This window comes from Microtus pennsylvanicus, chromosome 7, assembly GCF_037038515.1.
Source record: "Microtus pennsylvanicus isolate mMicPen1 chromosome 7, mMicPen1.hap1, whole genome shotgun sequence".
Lineage (NCBI taxonomy): Eukaryota > Metazoa > Chordata > Mammalia > Rodentia > Cricetidae > Microtus > Microtus pennsylvanicus.
The window spans coordinates 122,288,848-122,307,554 of NC_134585.1; the positions used below are offsets into that span (position 1 = coordinate 122,288,848).

General features: G+C 41.6%; 1 protein-coding gene across 2 annotated transcripts; it reads left to right on the plus strand.

Annotated features, from left to right (window-relative positions):
- The first annotated feature begins 532 nt into the window (after positions 1-532).
- Hax1 (HCLS1 associated protein X-1) lies at positions 533-4,299 on the plus strand. 2 transcript variants are annotated; one of them, XM_075978399.1, is made up of 7 exons: positions 533-687; positions 1,211-1,467; positions 1,626-1,813; positions 3,461-3,512; positions 3,617-3,723; positions 3,818-3,908; positions 4,030-4,299. In XM_075978399.1, exons 1-7 carry the CDS (start codon positions 635-637, stop codon positions 4,113-4,115), a joined length of 834 nt encoding a protein of 277 aa, XP_075834514.1. In that variant the 5' UTR covers positions 533-634; the 3' UTR covers positions 4,116-4,299. The 2 variants fall into 2 exon arrangements, with proteins under 2 accessions (XP_075834514.1, XP_075834515.1); XM_075978400.1 differs by having other exon boundaries at positions 533-631.
- The last annotated feature ends 14,408 nt before the right edge of the window (positions 4,300-18,707 follow it).

Consider the following 18,707-nt stretch of genomic DNA (forward strand, 5'->3'; position numbering starts at 1 on the left):
CGCGAGGGAGGCAGAGCAGGCAGTCTCGTCTAAAGAGTTCCCAACAGCCAGGGCCACGCAGAGAAACCGTGTGTTGAATAAACACATTTAATTTTTTATGGCCAAAACTAATTCTCTACTAGCTCAGGAGGTTCTTGGTATCCTTCCTCTTCTCTGTTGAACAGTAAGGAAATTGCTCTGGAGGGAGCTTGGTAAAACACTGCCCAACAAATAGTGTTGGACGTCACTTAACATCGGTCTAGAAACACAAAGTGGGGGTGTTTTCTGAGGCAGGGCTCGGGACAGGCTACTCCCTCTGGCGGCTTTCTCGGAACCATAAGGAGTAACAAAAACATCCGTTAGGACCTGGCAGATGGGCAGGAAGAAGAATCACCTAGAAGGAATACGATCTCGGGCCGTAGGGATTCCACATGCCCACCTTCACTCAAAACTGAAAGGTGGCTTATGAGAAAGAAGCTTCGCGTCTGAGGAGCGCCGCCAACCCCGCCTCTTCCTTCTCCGGGTTACGGCCTTTTTACGACAATGCCGCGTCGCAGTCTTGATTTCCGGCAGCGACAGCTGAGCCCGAGCTGTACCTGACAGGGTGTTCGCTCATGTCCTGCAGAAGTTTGAAGTTTCTAGTGCCCCTACGGTAATGAGCTTCTTTGACCTTTTCCGGGGCTTTTTCGGCTTTCGTGGACCTCGGAGGTGAGCGTAGTTCTGGGCTGAACATGAGGGAGGGGCGTTCTTTGGGGACGTTTGACCCCTTCGCCATATTTTTGGAAAGCTTCCTTCCCCGCCCCCTTCAACTCCTGCTGTGAGGATAAAAATCTCTACCTTGAGTACTCGCTTCGCCACAGTGACCAAAGCGGTTCTGAAGAGAGAAACAGTGCCTGTCTCCAGTCTGGGGTGATGCAACAGGGACCTGGGCGGAGAAGACAATGGGGGTCTGGGGAAGAGGACAATGAGCAAGTGAGCAGGACCTTGGGCCAAAGGAGTGGGCAGTGAGACACTGAAGAAAAATCAGAGAGGCGTTTGCGAGATGTCGGGAGGTTGGGATAGGCTCTAATTAGAAACACACAAAACCTGAATAGATTCATCAGCGTTGTTTTGACTTGGAAGCCAGCCCTCCGGTGTTTTCTTCAGCTGCCTAGAGCCTTAACCTTGTCCCATTTTGCTGGCCTTGGATTGATTTTATTGCTTAGACAGGCTTGTCTGCCTCCACTCGCAGCCACAGAGATCCCTTTTTTGGAGGGATGACTCGAGATGATGACGATGATGACGACGAAGAGGAGGAAGACAGAGGCACGTGGGGTCGAGGGAGCTATAGGTTTGATGGTTCTCAGCCTCCGGAGGAATTCGGTTTCAGCTTCAGCCCAGGAGGAGGGATGCGATTCCACGACAACTTTGGCTTTGATGATCTAGTACGAGATTTCAATAGCATCTTCAGCGAGATGGGGGCCTGGACCTTGCCTTCCCACTCTCCTGGTGTGTAGATTTCCCTGAGGGAGAACTTACTGGGTTACTGGGTGAAATACAGACCTTGTAGAGTAGTTGGGGATGGAGAGTGCAAAAGCTGATTTCACAAAGATTTAATGTGTCTTAAGTCCTTTCCTATCCCAGTATCACCTCCCAACTTTCTGCAGAACTTCCAGGTCCCGACTCAGAAACACCTAGTGAGAGACTGCGGGAAGGGCAGACGCTGCGGGACTCAATGCTTAAGTACCCTGATAGTCACCAACCCAGGATCTCTGAGGGGGTCTTGGAGAGTCATGCAAGACCTGAATCCCCCAAACCAGCTCCAAATTGGGGGTCTCAGGGACCTTTTCATTGGGTGAGTACTCTGCACCTAAAGTGCAGTGACTAGACCCTTTCCTGGAATCTGAGTTGGAATTCTAGCTCCTCTAATTAGTGCATTTATCTGAATTTTCTTCTTCGTTGGGCTTTTTGTTTTGAGTCTTGGGACCCACTGTGTAGACTAGACTGGCCTCAACTTTAGAGACCTGCCTCTGGGTTAAAATGTGCTAGCACACCTAGCCTGAGGCTTATTTATTTTGTTTTATACGTATGGGTGTTTTGCCAGCTTGTTTGTCTCTGTACTGCATGTGCCTGGTGCTCACAGAGGGCATTGAATACCCTGGAACTCAAGTTATAATGGTTGTGAGCCACCATACCGGTACTGGGAGCTATAAACTATGGTTTCCTGCAAGAGTGTTCCCTACCCTCTCTTTTATTTTATGTATGTATATATGTATGTATGTAAGTACGTATGTATTTTGAGACAGGGTCTCTCTGTAGCCTTAGCTATCTTGGAACTTGCTGTGTAGATCATGCTGGACTCAAACTCAGGGACCTGCCTACCGTTGTGTTTTTTAGTTTGGTTTTTTGTTGCTGTTTGTTGTTTTGAAGATTTGTTTTTTTGCTGGGTGGTGGTGGTGCACGCCTTAATCCCAGCTCTTAGTAGGCAGAGGCAGGTGTATTTCTGAGTTTTAGGCTAGCCTGGTCTGCAGAGGGAGTTCCAGGACTGGAGTCATAACTACTGAAGAACCCTGTCTCAAAAAATGAAAAAACAAAAAGCCTTATTTATTTTGTGTATGTGTGCCTGTGTGAACTTTTGTGTACCATGTGGGTGAAGGTGCCTGCATTATGAGGTGTTGAATCCCCTGGAGCTCTGAGCTGCCTGATATCCTATAGAAGAATAGCAGATGTTCTAAACCTATGGACCATCTTTCCAGCCTATTGCTTCCATTTCCTTTTTGCAGTAGAGGAGAATAGAATACAAAGGGAAAATGGAAATATTCTGCCCATTTTTCCCCCCATGAGACAGGTTTTTTCATGTCATTCTGGATGTCCTGGAATTCTCTCTATAGACCAGGCTGGCCTTGAACCTGACTCTGCTTTTTTTTTTAATTACTAGTTTTAATTTTTTAATTTAATTCTTGGTTAAAAAGAGGTCTTGAGGCTGGGCATGATATTGCATGCCTTTAATCCTAGCACTCTTGAGACAGAGTCAAGCCAGTTTCTGTGAGTTCAAGGCCATCCTGGTCTACACAGAAAAAAACCTGCCTCGAAAACAAACACACACACACACACACACATGAAAGAAAGGAGAGGGAGGGAGGGAGGAAGGAAGGAAAGAAAAATAAAGGAAGAGAGAAAAAGAATCTTAAGTTGGACGTGGTGGTGTACACCTTTGATCCCAGCACCAGGGAGGTAGAGGCAGGCAGATCTGTGTTCGAAGCCAGCCTGGTCTATTGAGTATGTTCCAGGATGAGAAATTCTGTCTTGAAAAAAAAGATCTTAAAGATGCAAGGTGCGGGAAAGTATTTCATGAAGTCAGTTGGTAGAAGTCCTTATGGAACTGCTGAAGGTGTATGAACATAAGCTGCCCAGATGGAAGTGTTTGGGGTTTGGGAATTTAGGAGTAGTCTGGGCCTCTGACCCTTCAAGTTTCACCAACTCTGTGTGGCTTCCTCTGCAGCTGGATGATAAATGGCCTGTCACCCCCCGTTCTAGAGCCAGAGAGGACAACGGTGAGTCTGGTGGGAGGGCACACTTGCCATGTCCTCCGCCTCCAGCTCTCTCAGGAGACTTCTCCTCTCACTCTCTCCTGGCTGTTATCTCTCTGCCTTTTCAGATCTTGACTCCCAGGTTTCCCAGGAGGGTCTCGGTCCACTTCTTCAACCCCAACCCAAACCCTATTTCAAGAGCATCTCTGTGACCAAGATCACTAAGCCAGATGGGGTGAGTTGAGAGAGAAGAGTTTAAAACTGGCTAGAAAATGCTCTGAAAAGAAGGACTCAACAGTGGTGTTGTTGATATGCGGATCTTCTTGCAGGCCGTGGAGGAGCGCCGCACTGTGGTGGACAGTGAGGGACGGAATGAGACCACAGTGACCCACCACGAAGCACATGACAGTTCCAGCAGTGGTACGTTAAGAGTGACTCAGAAAGGCCCATCTCTTAACTCCTTGGGGAAAGGCTATGCCTCCTTACTGACACTTTCCCTCTGTCTTGTTTATTCTGTCAATATGTATGATTTCTTTCTTAGATCCAGTCTTTGAAAGATCTTCAGCTCTGGATGATCCCTTTTCCATCCTGGATTTGCTCCTTGGACGTTGGTTTCGGTCCCGGTAGCTTTGTTAATAACCTTTAGAAGTCTTCAGGTCCTTTCCACTCCCTTCAAATTGCCCATTGCCAATAAGCTTAGCTTTGTGTGTCATTCTAAGGGTTGTAAGTGTGAGTGAAACAATGCATTGAGCTTGTGCCCGTCTGTCATTCGTCCAAACTAACCAATAAAGCCTTTATTTATGCTAAAGGTCTTGGTTTTGTCGAGGTTCTTTTGCTTTCTTTACCCATCCAGGGCTTCCAAAATTATCTTGACTTACAATTTTATATTGTGTGTGTACACAGGAGTGGTGTGCACATGTAGAAGTCAAGGCTACGTGTGGGAATGAGTTCTCTCCACTGCGTGGGTTCCAACTCACGTTCTCAGACTTGGCAGCAGTTATTCTTACCAACTGAGGTGTCTCTCTAGCCCTTCATTATTGAATTTTTTAAATATTTTTCCATTTCCAAATCAAGACTTAATAAATTAGATGAAAGAAGAAAATGATTTTATGACTAAGGAAATAACTAGAGGTAATTCCAATAACATTTCTAGAAGAAGGGCGTCTCAGACCGCCAAAAGGCGTTGGCAGGGAACTAGGGTAGCTGCTCCCTTAAGTATAAGACCCTTAAGTATCTCCTGGATGTGGGAGATAGACAGGTCTCAACTGTGTTTTTTCTGATCAGCCTGGAGTGCCCTGTGTAGACCAGGTTGGCTTTGAACTCAGATTTTCTGCTTCTGTCTCCTGAGTGCTGGGATCAAAGGTGTACGTCTGTCTCTCTCTCTCTCTCTCTCTCTCTCTCTCTCTCTCTCTCTCTCTCTCTCTCTTCTTTCTTAGGAATTTTTAAGATTTATTTATTTACTTATGTATGCACTGTTCTGCCTGCATGCATGCTTGCACTCCAGAAGAGGAAACCAGCTCTCGTTACAGATGGTTGTGAACCACCAAGTGGTTGCTGGGAATTGAACTCAGGACCTCTGGAAGAGCAATCACTGTCTTAACCTTTGAGCCATCTCTCCAGACTGCTTTTATTTCTTTATGTTTTAATTTATTATTTTTTCCTGTTTAATTACTATTTATTGGTTTTAATTAATGTTAAAAATATACCTAGCAGAAACAGATTTTTTAAATTAAAAAATCGTTTTAGTTAAGCTGAAGTTTTTCTTTTTCTTGTTAACTTTTTTGAAACAGGGTCTGACTATAGACTATGGCCCATCTGACTTAGAACTAATTATGTCATCCCAGGACAGTCAAGGCTGCGTAGAGAAACCCTGTCTCAAAAAACCCATAACTCTGTCTCGAAAAATTTTTTTAAAAAAGCTTTATTTTGTGTATGTGTGCCTGTGTGAACTTCTGTGTACTGTGTGGGTGAAGGTACCTGCATTATGAGGTGTTGAATCCCCTGGAGCTCTGAGCTACCTGATATCCTGTAGAAGAATATCAAGTGTTCTTAACCTGTTGGCCATAACAACAAAAATATAACAATCAAGGACAAGAGATAGTAGTTTAAAAAAAATCTTTTGAAGATTGGGAGGGATGGTGGTGCCCACCTGTAGTCCCAGCAGTTGGTAGGCAGATCTCTTAAGCCAGCATGGTCATAGAGTGAGTTCCAGGACTTCCAGGGTCACACAGAGAAACCCTGGTATAAACAAACAAAATCTGTTATTTTGTTCTCTTATTTTTGGTTGGTAGAACTTTTTGTCTATTTTACTGTAGCCAAAGTTATCTTTGGATATTAAACTCTTTGTTTAATGTGCATTGTTTGTTTTGAAATCTCTTCTAAACCAAGATTAAAATGATATTCCTCTGTGTTAGCTGCTAAGTTTTTTTTTTGTTGTTGTTATTGTTGTTGTTTTTGGTTTTTCGACGTGGTTTCCTGGTGCAACAGTCCAGGCTGTCCTGGAACGAACTCACTTTGTAGACCAGGCTGGCCTCGAATTCACAGAGATCCACCTATCCCAAGTGCTGGGATTAAAGGCGTGCACCACTGCCCAGCTATTGATAGTTTTGTTGTTCTGAATGTGTCAAACGAACTGGGCATGAACCTTGAACCTGAGCCATATTCCCAGGCCTGATATAATTTCATACTAGTATTTTTTAGGTTTTTAATTCTGAATTTGATCTTTATATATGGCATAAATCCTGAAAAAGGTTTGTTTTATTTTATGTATATAGGGTTTTTTTGTGTCCATATATGTATGAGCACCATGCGCATGTCTGGTGCCTGTGGTGGTCAGAAGTGGGCATGGGATTTCCTGGGCCTGGAGTTACAAACAGTTGTGAGCCACCCCATGTGGGTACTAGGAAGTGAACCCAGGTCCTCTGAAAGAGCAGCCAGTGCTCTAAGCTGATGAGCCATCTTCCCAGCCCTTCTTTATAACACTCTTAAATATGATAGGGCCAGGTATAACCTGTAACCCCAGGCAGAGACCAGGCTGGTCTACACACTGAGGCCCTCTCAAAAATACAACTGCTATCTTGTCTCTAGTAGGTGATTTCCTACTAGTAGGGATACAGTGGATTGTCTGATGTGCTTTTCAGTGTTTAATCATAAATATTAAGCCAAAGATCACCAAATATAAGGAAATCTCACACGAGTAATAGAGCTTTATACAAACAAAAGTAACTTGGCACAAACTCTATACAAAGAGGAGAACCTGACAAGTAAACAAGTCTCTGTGGTTTTTGAAATATGAGATAATAATATATGAAAATGTCACAAAGGAGCTACTAAATTGTCTCAGTAGATAAAGGCATTTGCTGCTCTAGTTCCATCTTCAGGACCCACACGGTAGGAAAGGACTGATTTTTCATGAGCTGTCTTCTGACCTCCAACAATGACATATGTGCCCATACACACATATAGATGTAATAAAAAATTAACATAATGATCCAACAAGATGATTCAACAAAACAAAATAAACACTTGCCACTGTGGCTGACAAGCTGAATTCAATCCCCAGGACTCACATGATGGAAGGCGAACCATCTCACAGATTGCCCTATGACGTCTACACTGGCCCTACGGCATGTGTTCCAGGTAAAACAGATGAAGCTAAGTGTTCACTTAGAAAAGTTAACAAGAAAAACAATGAACTGGGCTGAAATGCATCGGTAGGTGGGGTGGTTGTGCAAACATGAGGCTCGGATTGCATCTAGCACCCACATAAAAAGCTGGGCGTGATGTCACGGACTTGTAATCTCAAGGCTAGGGACATAGGAAGGAAGAATCTTGGGTCTGCTTACCAGTCAATCAAGCAGAATTAGCTTCAGGTTTGCCTTAATTCTGTTTGAAAAAGTGAGGAAAAGGGGGAAAGCAATTGAGGAAGTTGCCCATTGTCAACCTTTGGCCTCCATACACACGCATGCTCACTTCTTACCTCTGGCTCCATACACACGCATGCTCACTTCTTACCTCTGGCTCCATACACACGCATGCTCACTTCTTACCCCTGGCTCCATACACACGCATGCTCACTTCTTACCCCTGGCTCCATACACACGCATGCACACTTCTTACCCCTGGCTCCATACACACGCATGCTCACTTCTTACCCCTGGCTCCATACACACGCATGCTCACTTCTTACCCCTGGCTCCATACACACGCATGCTCACTTCTTACCCCTGGCTCCATACACACGCATGCTCACTTCTTACCACCCACTCAATTTTTTTTAATAGAAAATAATATTGCATGGACTGGAAAGCATTTGCTGCTTTTGCAGAGGACCAAGTTCATGTTCAGTCCTCAACACCCATGTTACACAGATTACGACCACCTGTAACTCCAGTTCCAGAGGATGCATACACACACAGATACAAGTGGAGGCCAGAGCAAGACCTTGACTGTCTTCCTTTATGGTTCTGTTGTCACCTTGAAACAGTCACACACACACACACACACACACACACACACACACACTGAGGGGAAACAAGTCAACTATGAGATTTTGAAGGGCTAGTGACATGGCTCAGCAGATAAGGCCACTAATCACCAAGCCTGGCAAGCTGAGTTCAATCCCCAGGACCTACAAGAGTTTAAGGTTATCCTATAACCTCTATATGGGTACTGTGACACCTGCCCCCCCCAAAAAAAAACAAAAAGAAGAAAAATTATTTTGAAGAAAAAGATGAGGAAATCTTCCTTGCAAAGTATATGTGAGGAGAGATGGCTCAGCAGTTAAGAGCGTTCTCAATAGTTAAGAGCATTTATTGCTTTAGGAGGGAACCTGGGTTTGGTTCTCTGCACCCACATAGTGGTTCATAACTATCTGTAATTCCAGTTTCAGGGGTAGATAGGCCCTTTGACTTCTGCAGGTACCAATCTTGAATGTGGTGCACAGAGTTACATGCCAACAAAACACCCCAATAGAAGCGTGGCAGTGGTGGTACACACCTTTAGTCCCAGAGGATTAAACTCAGAGGCCTAAGTTTTGAGCCAGCCTGGTCTACAGAGTGAGTTCTAGGACAGCCAGGTTTACACAGAGAAATCATGTCTCAAACAAAAGCACTACTACATACAAATATATTTTTTAAAAAATTTAAATACTCAGTATAAATCATTGAATTTTTTAAAAATTATTTTAAGTGTATGAATGTCTTGTCTCTACACCACTTTTGTGGTGCAGTGCCCTCAGAAAGCAGAAGAGAGAAAGCGTCAGGTCCCCTGGAACTGTAGTCCTAGGCTTAAAGGCATGCTCTGTTGTGGAGTAATCTTTTTGTACGTTGTGAAGATGTATTTTTCCCAAGGCACCTTTTGATTGGTTTAATAAAGAGCTGAATGACTAACAGCTAGGCAGGAAGAGATTAGGCAGGACTTATAGGCAGAGGGAGAGAAAGAGGAGATGAATTTAAGCATGAGAGAGACACCAGAGAACATGAAAGGAAACAGGAGGTACAAGATGGGAGAAAGCTGGTGGCTTCCCTCCAAAAAATCTACACATGGCACCCAGCATCCGGCCACATATATCCTCATAAGGCCTGAAAAAGACAGTATATATCTCTGCAAGTCAGAAGAGGGCACCAGATCTCATTACAGATGGTTGTGAGCTACCATGTGGTTGCTGGGAATTGAACTCAGGACCTCTGGAAGAGCAGCCAGTGCTCTTAACCTCTGAGCCATCTCTCCAGTCCTGGCATTTAATATCATAGGACTTTCCATACCAATGAGACACATTTGTTCCTGGTAGCACTGATCAACTTCATAAAAGGATGATGGGCATCAAAGAACCTCCATATGGAGTTTGCTTTCATTATGGCAAAGTTAGTCATTTGGGCAAGAAACTGCCCCTTGCCTCAACTGCTGACAGAATGCTGTCTAAATTGGACAGGCAGGACACAAAGGAAGACAACTGCCAAACTTTGCCAAGACAAAGTATGAGTTCTTCAAAATTCCTGCTTTACAGAAAAGTCTGTCAGATAGTTTAGGCCCACAGGCCAAATATGGTTGCCCCAACATTGTAGAGGAACCTTGGGTGACTGTCCAGGCAGCCAGATGTCTCTTGTCATTTCTTAGTTTTGAAAGTTGTTTGCTTTACACTTCCTGTTTAATCACATAATAGTTTATTCTTCTCAGGGCTCTGATTGAGTTGAAGATGAGATAGGATTTTTTGTTGTTGTTGTTGTTTTTTCAAGACAGGGTTTCTCTGTAGCTTTGGAGCCTGTCTGGGAGCTAGCTCTTGTAGACCAGGCTGGTCTCGAACTCACAGAGATCCGCCTGCCTCTGCCTCCCGAGTGCTGGCATTAAAGGAGTGAGCCACCACCACCTGGCGAAGATGACATAGTTATAGTTTTCTTTGTTACCAAATACAGAAAAGAAACTTACAAGAGAGATGTAAAATGTATAAGGTTGAGAGACATAAAAGCTTAAGTTGTTTAAGAAAATGTTTTAAGGTCTAAAAAGGTATTTTTAGGTTGGTTAATAGAAGCTATGGTTAAAAATGGTTTAGGTATAAAACTTCGGACTCACTGAGATAGGATAGATAATACAGTGCTTTCTCCAAATTTGCCAAATACATATGGGCAGGACATTTAAATAACATTCTTACTTGAAATTTGTTTTTATTGTATATAGTTTTATGTAGCATGACTTTTTCATAGTTTACTTATTTTATTTTTTGCATGTCAATCCCACTTCTCCCTCCCTCCTCTTCTCTCTCTCTCTCCCTCCCCCCACTTCCATCTGCTCCTCAGAGAGGGTAAGGCCTCCCCTGGGAAGTCAACTAAGTCTGCCCCATCACCTCGTTGAGGCAGGACCAAGGCCCTCCCCTCCGTGCCTAGGCTGAGGGGAGTAAAGTATCTCTCCACAGAGAATGGGCTCCATAAAGTCAGTCCATGCATTAGAGTTAGATCCTGGTCCCACTGCCCAAGTCACACCACTGTCACCTGTATTCAAGGGGCCTAGTTTGGTCCTATGCAGGTTCCCCAGTCTGGAGTCAGTGATCTCCCACTAGCTTGGTAAACAGATTCTGTGGGTTTCCCCTTCATGGTCTTGACCCCTTTGTTCATATTATTGCTTCTCACTCAGTTCGATTGTACTTTGGGAACTCAGCCCATTGGTTCAGCCATTGTAGATCTCTGCATTTGCTCCCATCTATTCCTAGAAGAGGGTTCTAGCTTCTCTGGTGTTGTGGACTGTAGGCTGGTTATTCTTTGTTTATGTCTGGTATCTACTTATGATACCATATCATATCTTTCTGGGCCTGGGTTACCTCACTGAGGATGTTTTTTTTCTAGTACCATCCATTTGCCTGAAAATTTCAAGATGTCATTGTTTTGTTTTGTTTTTTTAATTTTTTACCACTGAGTAGTACTCTATTGTGTAAATGTACCAGATTTTCTTTATCCATTCTTCGGTTGAGAGGTATCTAGATTGTTTCCCGGTTCTGGCTATTGCGAATAATGCTGCTATGGGCATAATTGAGCAAATGTCCTTTTGGTGTGAGTACGTCTCCTTTGGTATATGTACAAAAGTGGTATTATGGGGTCTTCAGATGGACTGATTCCTAATTCTCTAAGAAATCACCATATTGATTTCCACAGTGGCTGTACAAGTTTGCACTCCCACCACCAATGGAGGAGTGATCCCTTTACTCCACATTGTCTCCAGCATAAACTGTCATGAGTATTTTTGAACTTAGCCATTCTGATCTGTGTAAGATGGTGCCTTACAGTTGTTTTGATTTGCATTTCCCTGATGACTAAGGATGTTGAACATTTCCTTATAATTGTCTTTCAGCCATTTGAGATTCTTCTGTTGAGAATTCTCTGTTTAGATCTGTACCCCATTTTTAAATTGGATTATTTAGTAGTTTGATGTCTAGTTTCTTGAGTTCTTTGTATATTTTAGAGATCAGCCTCGGGGGCTGGAGACATGGCTCAGAGGTTAAGAGCACTAATTGCTCTTCTAGAGGTCCTGAGTTCAATTCCCAGAAACCACATGGTGATTCACAACCATCTGTAATGAGATCTGGTACCTTCTTCTGGTCTGTAGGCTTACATGCTGGCAGAACACTGTATACGAAATAAATAAATAAATCTTTTTTTTTAAAAAAAAAGAGATCAGCCTCTGTCCCATGTAGAGTTGGTGAAGATCTTCTCCCATTCTGTAGGCAGGTGTTTTGTTGACCATGTCCTTTGCTTTACAGAAGCTTCTCAGTTGCAGGAGGTCCCATTTCTTAATTGTTGCTCTCAGTGTCTGTGCTGCTGATGTGGGAGTTGATGTATGCTGTGAATATGTTTTATTGCCATTGGTTAATAAAGAAGCTGCTCTCAGCTAATGGCTTCACAGAGTAAAGCAGGCCAAAAGAGATATATAGAGAAAGTAGGCAGAGTCAGGGAGAAGCCATGTAGCCCCTGTTGGAGACAGACACTGGATGGAACCTTGCTGGTAAGATATAGCCATGTGGTGATGCCCAGGTTAATGGAGATGGGTTAGTTTAGGATATAAGAGCAAGCTAGAAATATGCTTAAGGTATTGGCCAAACAGTATTGCAAATAATATAGTTTCTGAGTAACTATTTCATGGTCTGAGAACGAACAAATGTCCTCCCCCCACATTGCTACTGTTGTTATATTTAGGAAGTAATCTTCTGGTAGCACAAGTTGTAGTAAGTCTTAATAATAAAAGCCTGGAGTCACATATTGGGGAAAATGCTGAGAGATCAGAGAAACCAAAGGAGCAAAACCACAGCCACTTTACCAACTTGCCAGCTGAAAAGAGATTGCTCCTGTCTCCTCCTTATCATTTTCTCTCTCCATCCAGCCATATCACTTCCTGTCTGTCTGTACATACCTCCAGACCTCTATGGTTAGCTAGTGGCTAGCTCCACCCTCTGATCTTCAGGCAGGCTTTATTTGTACAAACAAGATATCACCACATTTACCTTTTTTTGTCTAAAGATTAAAAAGAAAGGGTATAGCTAATATATATAAGAAAATGTACAATAAGTACAAAAAATATATACAATATATATAAATAATGAATACATCAACAATGTCTAGTCCATTAACAATGAACAACTTCAGAGAAAATACTCCGTGTCTATCCTATCTTGGTGAGTCTAAAAGTTGTACCTAATTCACTTTCTATTCTGACTCTCATTACAAAAACTATCTTTATGTTTTTCAACCTTATACACGTTACATTTCTTTTTTGAATTTTTTCTGAGTCTCATAATAAGGAAAACTATAACTATAAAGTCTTCAAATCCATCAGAGACCCAAGAAGGAAATAATATTGCCTGCATAAGTCAGAAATGTGAACAAGTGACTTCCAAATTATGTGAGAAATGACAGAAACAGCTGGCTGCCTGGACAGTCATCCCAGGTTCCTCTATAACATTGGGGCATCCACCTTTTTGCCTATGGGTCTAGCATATCAGACAGCCTTTTCTATGAAGCAGAATATTCTGAAGTGCTCTTCTACCTTGTCTTGACAAAGTTCAGCAGTCCTTTCTTTTGTGTCCTGCTTGTCCAATTTGTACAGCATACTGTCAGCAGTTGAGGCAAGAGTACTTTTTTACCCAGTGACTAACCTTTGCCACAAAGAAAGTAAACTCCATGTGGAGTTTGTTTGAAGCCCATCCATCATCTCTGAATTAGATTGGTGCTGCCAGGTGATGTGGGAGTCCCCTCTGTGTGCTGTGATTACCATTGATGAATAAAGAAACTGCCTTGGCCTGTTGATAGGGCAGAACTTAGGTAGGTGGGGGGCGGGGAATGGACTAAATGCTCAGAGAAAAAAGGGTGGAGCCAGGGAGATGCCATGGATCTGCTGCCAGAGATAGACGTGCTGAAATTTTTCTGGTAGGCCATGACCTCGTGGTATATATAGATTAATATAAATGAGTTAAATTAAGATGTAGGAGTTAGCCAATAAGAAGCTAGAGCTAATGGGCCAAGCAATGATTTAATTAATACGGTTTCTCTGTGATTATTTCAGGGCTGAGCAGCCGGGAACCAAACAAGTGACCCCCTCCTCTAACAGCCAGGAGTAGATATGTCTCATTGTCATACAAAAAAAAGAACCTATGCTATTAAAACATCTTAAATGCCATTTTTTGTAGATCTCTGAAGTGTTTGAATATGACCTGTCTATCTAAAATATATGTTTGACCTTGAAAACATACCTAATGTGACTACAAGTTTGATTGTATAGGCGATTAACTACTAACCTGCATTTCCTCATTATCCTAAATGGTTGCTAATAATAACTAACTTTTGAGGACTAGAAATTTGCATTACATTGTTAAATGACTTGCATAGGCACCATGTCATGACCAAGGTTAGAAATGTATGTATAGTATGTTCTAATAAAAATAATCTCAACTTTGTATCATTACACAAAAAAGTCCAAGTCAATGTAAAATATTTAAAACTAGTAGTTGCTTTTTTGGTTTAAAAGTAGATCTAATAATCTACTTTTTAATCCTATTTCTATATCCCTTATTTTTTGAAATTAGATTCAATAATCTACTCTTATATCCTATCATAACTATATCCTCTCCCATTTTTTCAAAACAAGAACTCTGAATCTAATCACCTTTGTTCAACTTTCTTCCTGACCATAACAAATAACAATTTGTAACCTCTAAACAATGACAAATATTCATAACCCATTGAACAATCAAAAACTACCCACTCCACCTCTTGGGAATGTGGGTGTCACATTCTTCCCGCTGTCTGAGGGCAGCACCATCTTTATGGGATCCTGAAAAGAAAAATTGGGGGTAACTGTCAAGTCCTGGGAGAGGTAGCTGTATCATTTGTTGTCCAGTCCCTGCATAATGGGAAAGTGCAGGGCTTGTCTCTAGTCTAGGCTAGAGTAGTCCGTGAGACTGGAACATCTCAGCTAGCCACCTCAGAATTGTCCTGAGCAGTTTGGAGTCCAAAGCCAATCTTTAGATGGTGTTTTTCAACTTAGTAATGTTATCATAGTCCTGATGGAATCATCATTATGGGGACCCATCCTCCTTTTGGAGACTTCGGAGGTCACTGTTAGTCATGGTCATGGTTCACTGCACAAAATTTAAGCATTTTAAATGTCATATGCAGCAGATCTTAAAGAGGTCTAAGGATCAATATTATGTACATCCAGAGTATAAAAACTTAATACCTAGTTACCTGATACAGACTCAAACCTGAAATCATGTACAGGAAGCTAGCTAGATGAGGCCCTTTTCTAGGATTGGTTAGTACTCTATATGACCATTAATATCATGATAAAACTTTAATATATATATTAATCTTATAAATATTTAGATAATATTTATGCCTCAAGAAAAGCTTCAAAGGGACTGGAGAGATGGCTCAGAGGTTAAGAGCATTGCCTGCTCTACCAAAGGTCCTGAGTTCAATTCCCAGCCACCACATGGTGGCTCACAACCATCTGTAATGGGGTCTGGTGCCCTCTTCTGGCCTCCAGGCATAGACACAGACAGAATATTGCAACATAATAAAATAAATAAATATTTTAAAAAAGAAAAGCTTCAAAGACTCAAAGAGCCAACAGATATGAGATTAGTGGTGATAAAATAGTCCTTTAATTTTGTTTTTCTTCTGTTCTGTATCAGGCGTATCTTCTGACATGAGATAGAAATTTTGGATTTTACTTAAACAAGCATGCTTGGGTTTAGAGACACAGAGAGCCACACTCCAGCTCCAAAGCCAGCTTTAGTCTTTAATTGGACTGGAACTACAACAGACCATTTGTATTTTATGTCTGTAGAGAACAGCAGAAACAAACATTTGGGGAGATTTATGCAATTTTATTCTGTTGGAAATGTGATATACCAACAAGCCAATTTACTCTTTTTCTTGCTACCTCTTTTTTTTTCTGATTTGTTCTTTTTCTTCAGATATCTCATTTGTCCAGTGTCTTTGGATTCCTTAGCTAGATGTTAAGGAATGTCTTCTGAAAAGACAAAAACAAAACCCCTTCCCAACCCTAATTTTTGGAAGGTTATCTTATAACAAGGTATATCTGATCAAATGAAAAGCATTTGTTAGTTTTAAAGTTAGTTTAGATTTTGAATGGCCTCCAGAAGTTTGCGGCTGGCTCCTCCCACAGGCACTGTGGCCAGCATGAGAGACTAAAGACCAGAAAGTAACATTTGACTCTGTTTCTTGTGCATTCAGTGAATTGGGATTTCCCCCACCAAAGTGGCACTCCAACGTGTGCCAGTTAAATCCACATAAAACCTGAGAAAGCTTAAAAAGTAATAAAAGAACAGAATTAAGCATGGCTTCTTGGTAGCCAGCATTTTGTTGGTGGTGTGCTCCAGCTTCTTTAAGAGAGGTCTTACTGATTTGTCAGTAGCAGAAACAAAGCCACACAGTTTTGAAATGGCAACTTCCTGGGCCATGATGCCAATACAGACTCTGACAAGGTCCAGCGATGGAGCCTTTAAATGGGTTTTGTGAGCAATATGCTACAGCTGCTTAACGGCTCGACAAAGATCCACTGCATACTTGGAACTGGGGCAGTGTGTTGGCTTGCAGAGGCATTGGACATGCCTCCACCATGCTGGACTGGGTGAAGCAAGCATATATATGGTGGTTCGGGTCAGAAAAAGATTACAGATATGCAATAAGGACATATTCAGACATAAAATACCTCTAAAAGAGACATAGTGTATTAAAATTTGTATGTAGGCTTGGGAGAGAGAAAAAAAAGAGTAGAGAGAGTTGGAAAAAGAGATAAATTGTTTAAAAAAATAAAGCAAAGTCTTTAAAGAGTACAGACAGTCATAGATTAAAAGAAGTAAAGAAAAATAAACCACGTAAAGATGGAATATACACAGAGAGTCTGGATTATGTATATTATTGTGTTTTCTTTGAATTTTTTGACTGTGAAGAAGCCAACTAAAGAGAGATATTTCATTGTATGGGCTGCTAAGCTAAACCAGAATGTATATTATAACAGTATCTTGATTTCAAAATTTAGGTCTAAGGATTTGTTGCTTTGGAAAAGAGGTTCTGCTTTTGTTTCCACAGAAGATGAGAACCTGTAGAATCATTCCAGACTAATGTAGTTTGATGGATTAAGACTTCCCAAAAGGTCACTGTGAACACCCCCAGAAATACTTTGCCCAATAAACATCAGGAAGTAGATTGGAGAGAACTACGCCCAAATTCCCAAATATTGTCTATAAATGTTTCTTTACATTTAAAAGGGGGTATGCTATACTTTGCATTGGTATGGATCCTCACCTATTGATACATATTTAAGGTCAATTTTGTTATATGTATATTTCTTCTCTTGATTAAGGTATTGTGTTTGTGCAGCTCATTTAAAAATGTAATGTATAATTAAGAAATATAGGTTAGGGGGCTGGAGAGATGGCTCAGCAGTTAAGAGCATTGTGTGCTCTTCCAAAGGACCCGAGTTCGAGTCCCAGCAACCACATGGTGGCTCACAACCATCTGTAATGAGGTCTGGTGTCCTCTTCTAGCCTGCAGAATATTGTATCCATAATAAATAAATATTTAAAAATATATATAAGTTAATAGAGAATCATCTATAATAGTCAAGCTCATAGTCATGTTAGGTTTTCTAGATATATACAAATATGTTTTAGTTAGATAGATACTCTTCAAACCTTTCAAAGACCTTCAGAATATGGCATTTAAAATGTTTTAAGAACTTAGGACATTTAATGATAATGAGACACATCTGCTTTTTTGGCAGTACTAATCTACTTCAGGAGGGAGATGGGCATTGAAAAGGCTCTTCAGGGACTTTGTTAGCCATTTGGGCAAGAAACTGCTCTTGCCTGGACTGCTTGATGTTATGCTGTATGAACTGGACATGTGGGACCCATATAAAAAATGATTGCTGAAGTTGCCTAAAGAAGGTAAGACAGTCCTTCAGGGTTCCTGCTTCATGAAAGAGTCTACCAGACATTCTGCATGTCACAGAGGAAAGCAACTGATGGACTTTGCCATTATAATGCAGAACAGATCTTCAAATTTCCTGCTTCATGGAAAGTCTGCCAGATACTATGGGCCTGAAGGCTGTGATGGTATCCCAATGGTACAGAAGAACTTTGGGTGACAGTCCAGGCAGTGAGATGTCTCTGTCAATTCTAGAGGCTTGGAAGTTGCTTACAAAGCACTTGCTGTTAACTTAGGTAATATTATATCCATCGGGAGTCTTTTATAGAGTTGAAGAGTATATAGTTATAGCTTTCCTTAGTTATGATAAAAGATAAAGTAGATATAAATATTGTAACTGTAATTCTTGCTTGACACCTGGTTTGTTATATGTAATTTTACTATGTTAAAGTTAAAACCTTTCTTTTTATTTAAACAGAAAATGGGAGGTGATGTGGGATTCCCTTCTATAGGCTGTGAATGCCATTGGTTAATAAAGGAGTGTCTTGGGCCTTCACAGGGTAGAATAGAGGTAGGTGGGAAAAAGTAAACTGGATGTTGGGAGAAAGAAGGTAGAGTCAAGAGATAAGCCATGTAGCCCTGCCGGAGACAGACACCAGAACTTCACCTGGTAAACCACAGCCACATATTGATACACAGATTAATAGAAACGGGTTAAATTAAGATGTAAGAATTAGTCAATAAGCTGGGCGAATGTGGCACACGTCTTTAATCCCAGCACTCGGGAGGCAGAGGCAGGTGGATCTCTGTGAGTTCGAGACCAGCCTGGTCTACAGAGCTAGTTCCAGGACAGACTCTAAAGCCACAGAGAAACCCTGTCTCGAAAAACAAACAAACAAAAAATAGTCAATAAAAAGCTACAGCTAATGGGCCAAGTGGTGATTTAATTAATACAGTTTCTGTTTGGTTATTTCGGGGCTGAGCAGGTGGGAACCAACAAGCAGGTTCCTACAAGTTAGAATCTTTTTTATACTTCTCCAGGCTTTATGTGGATGTATGTGGCCCTGGACATTGGGAGCCATTTGAAGGTAGAGTTTTCCTGTCCTGGCAACACCCCTGAATAACCACATAGAAACTTAATATTAATTGTAAATGCTTGGCCAATAGCCCAGGCTTATTGCTAACTAGCTCTTATAAATTAAATTAACCTGTTTCAATTAATCTATGTATTGCCACATAGCTCATGGCTTTACCTGTCTTCCAGCATATTTTTCTCCCTCTG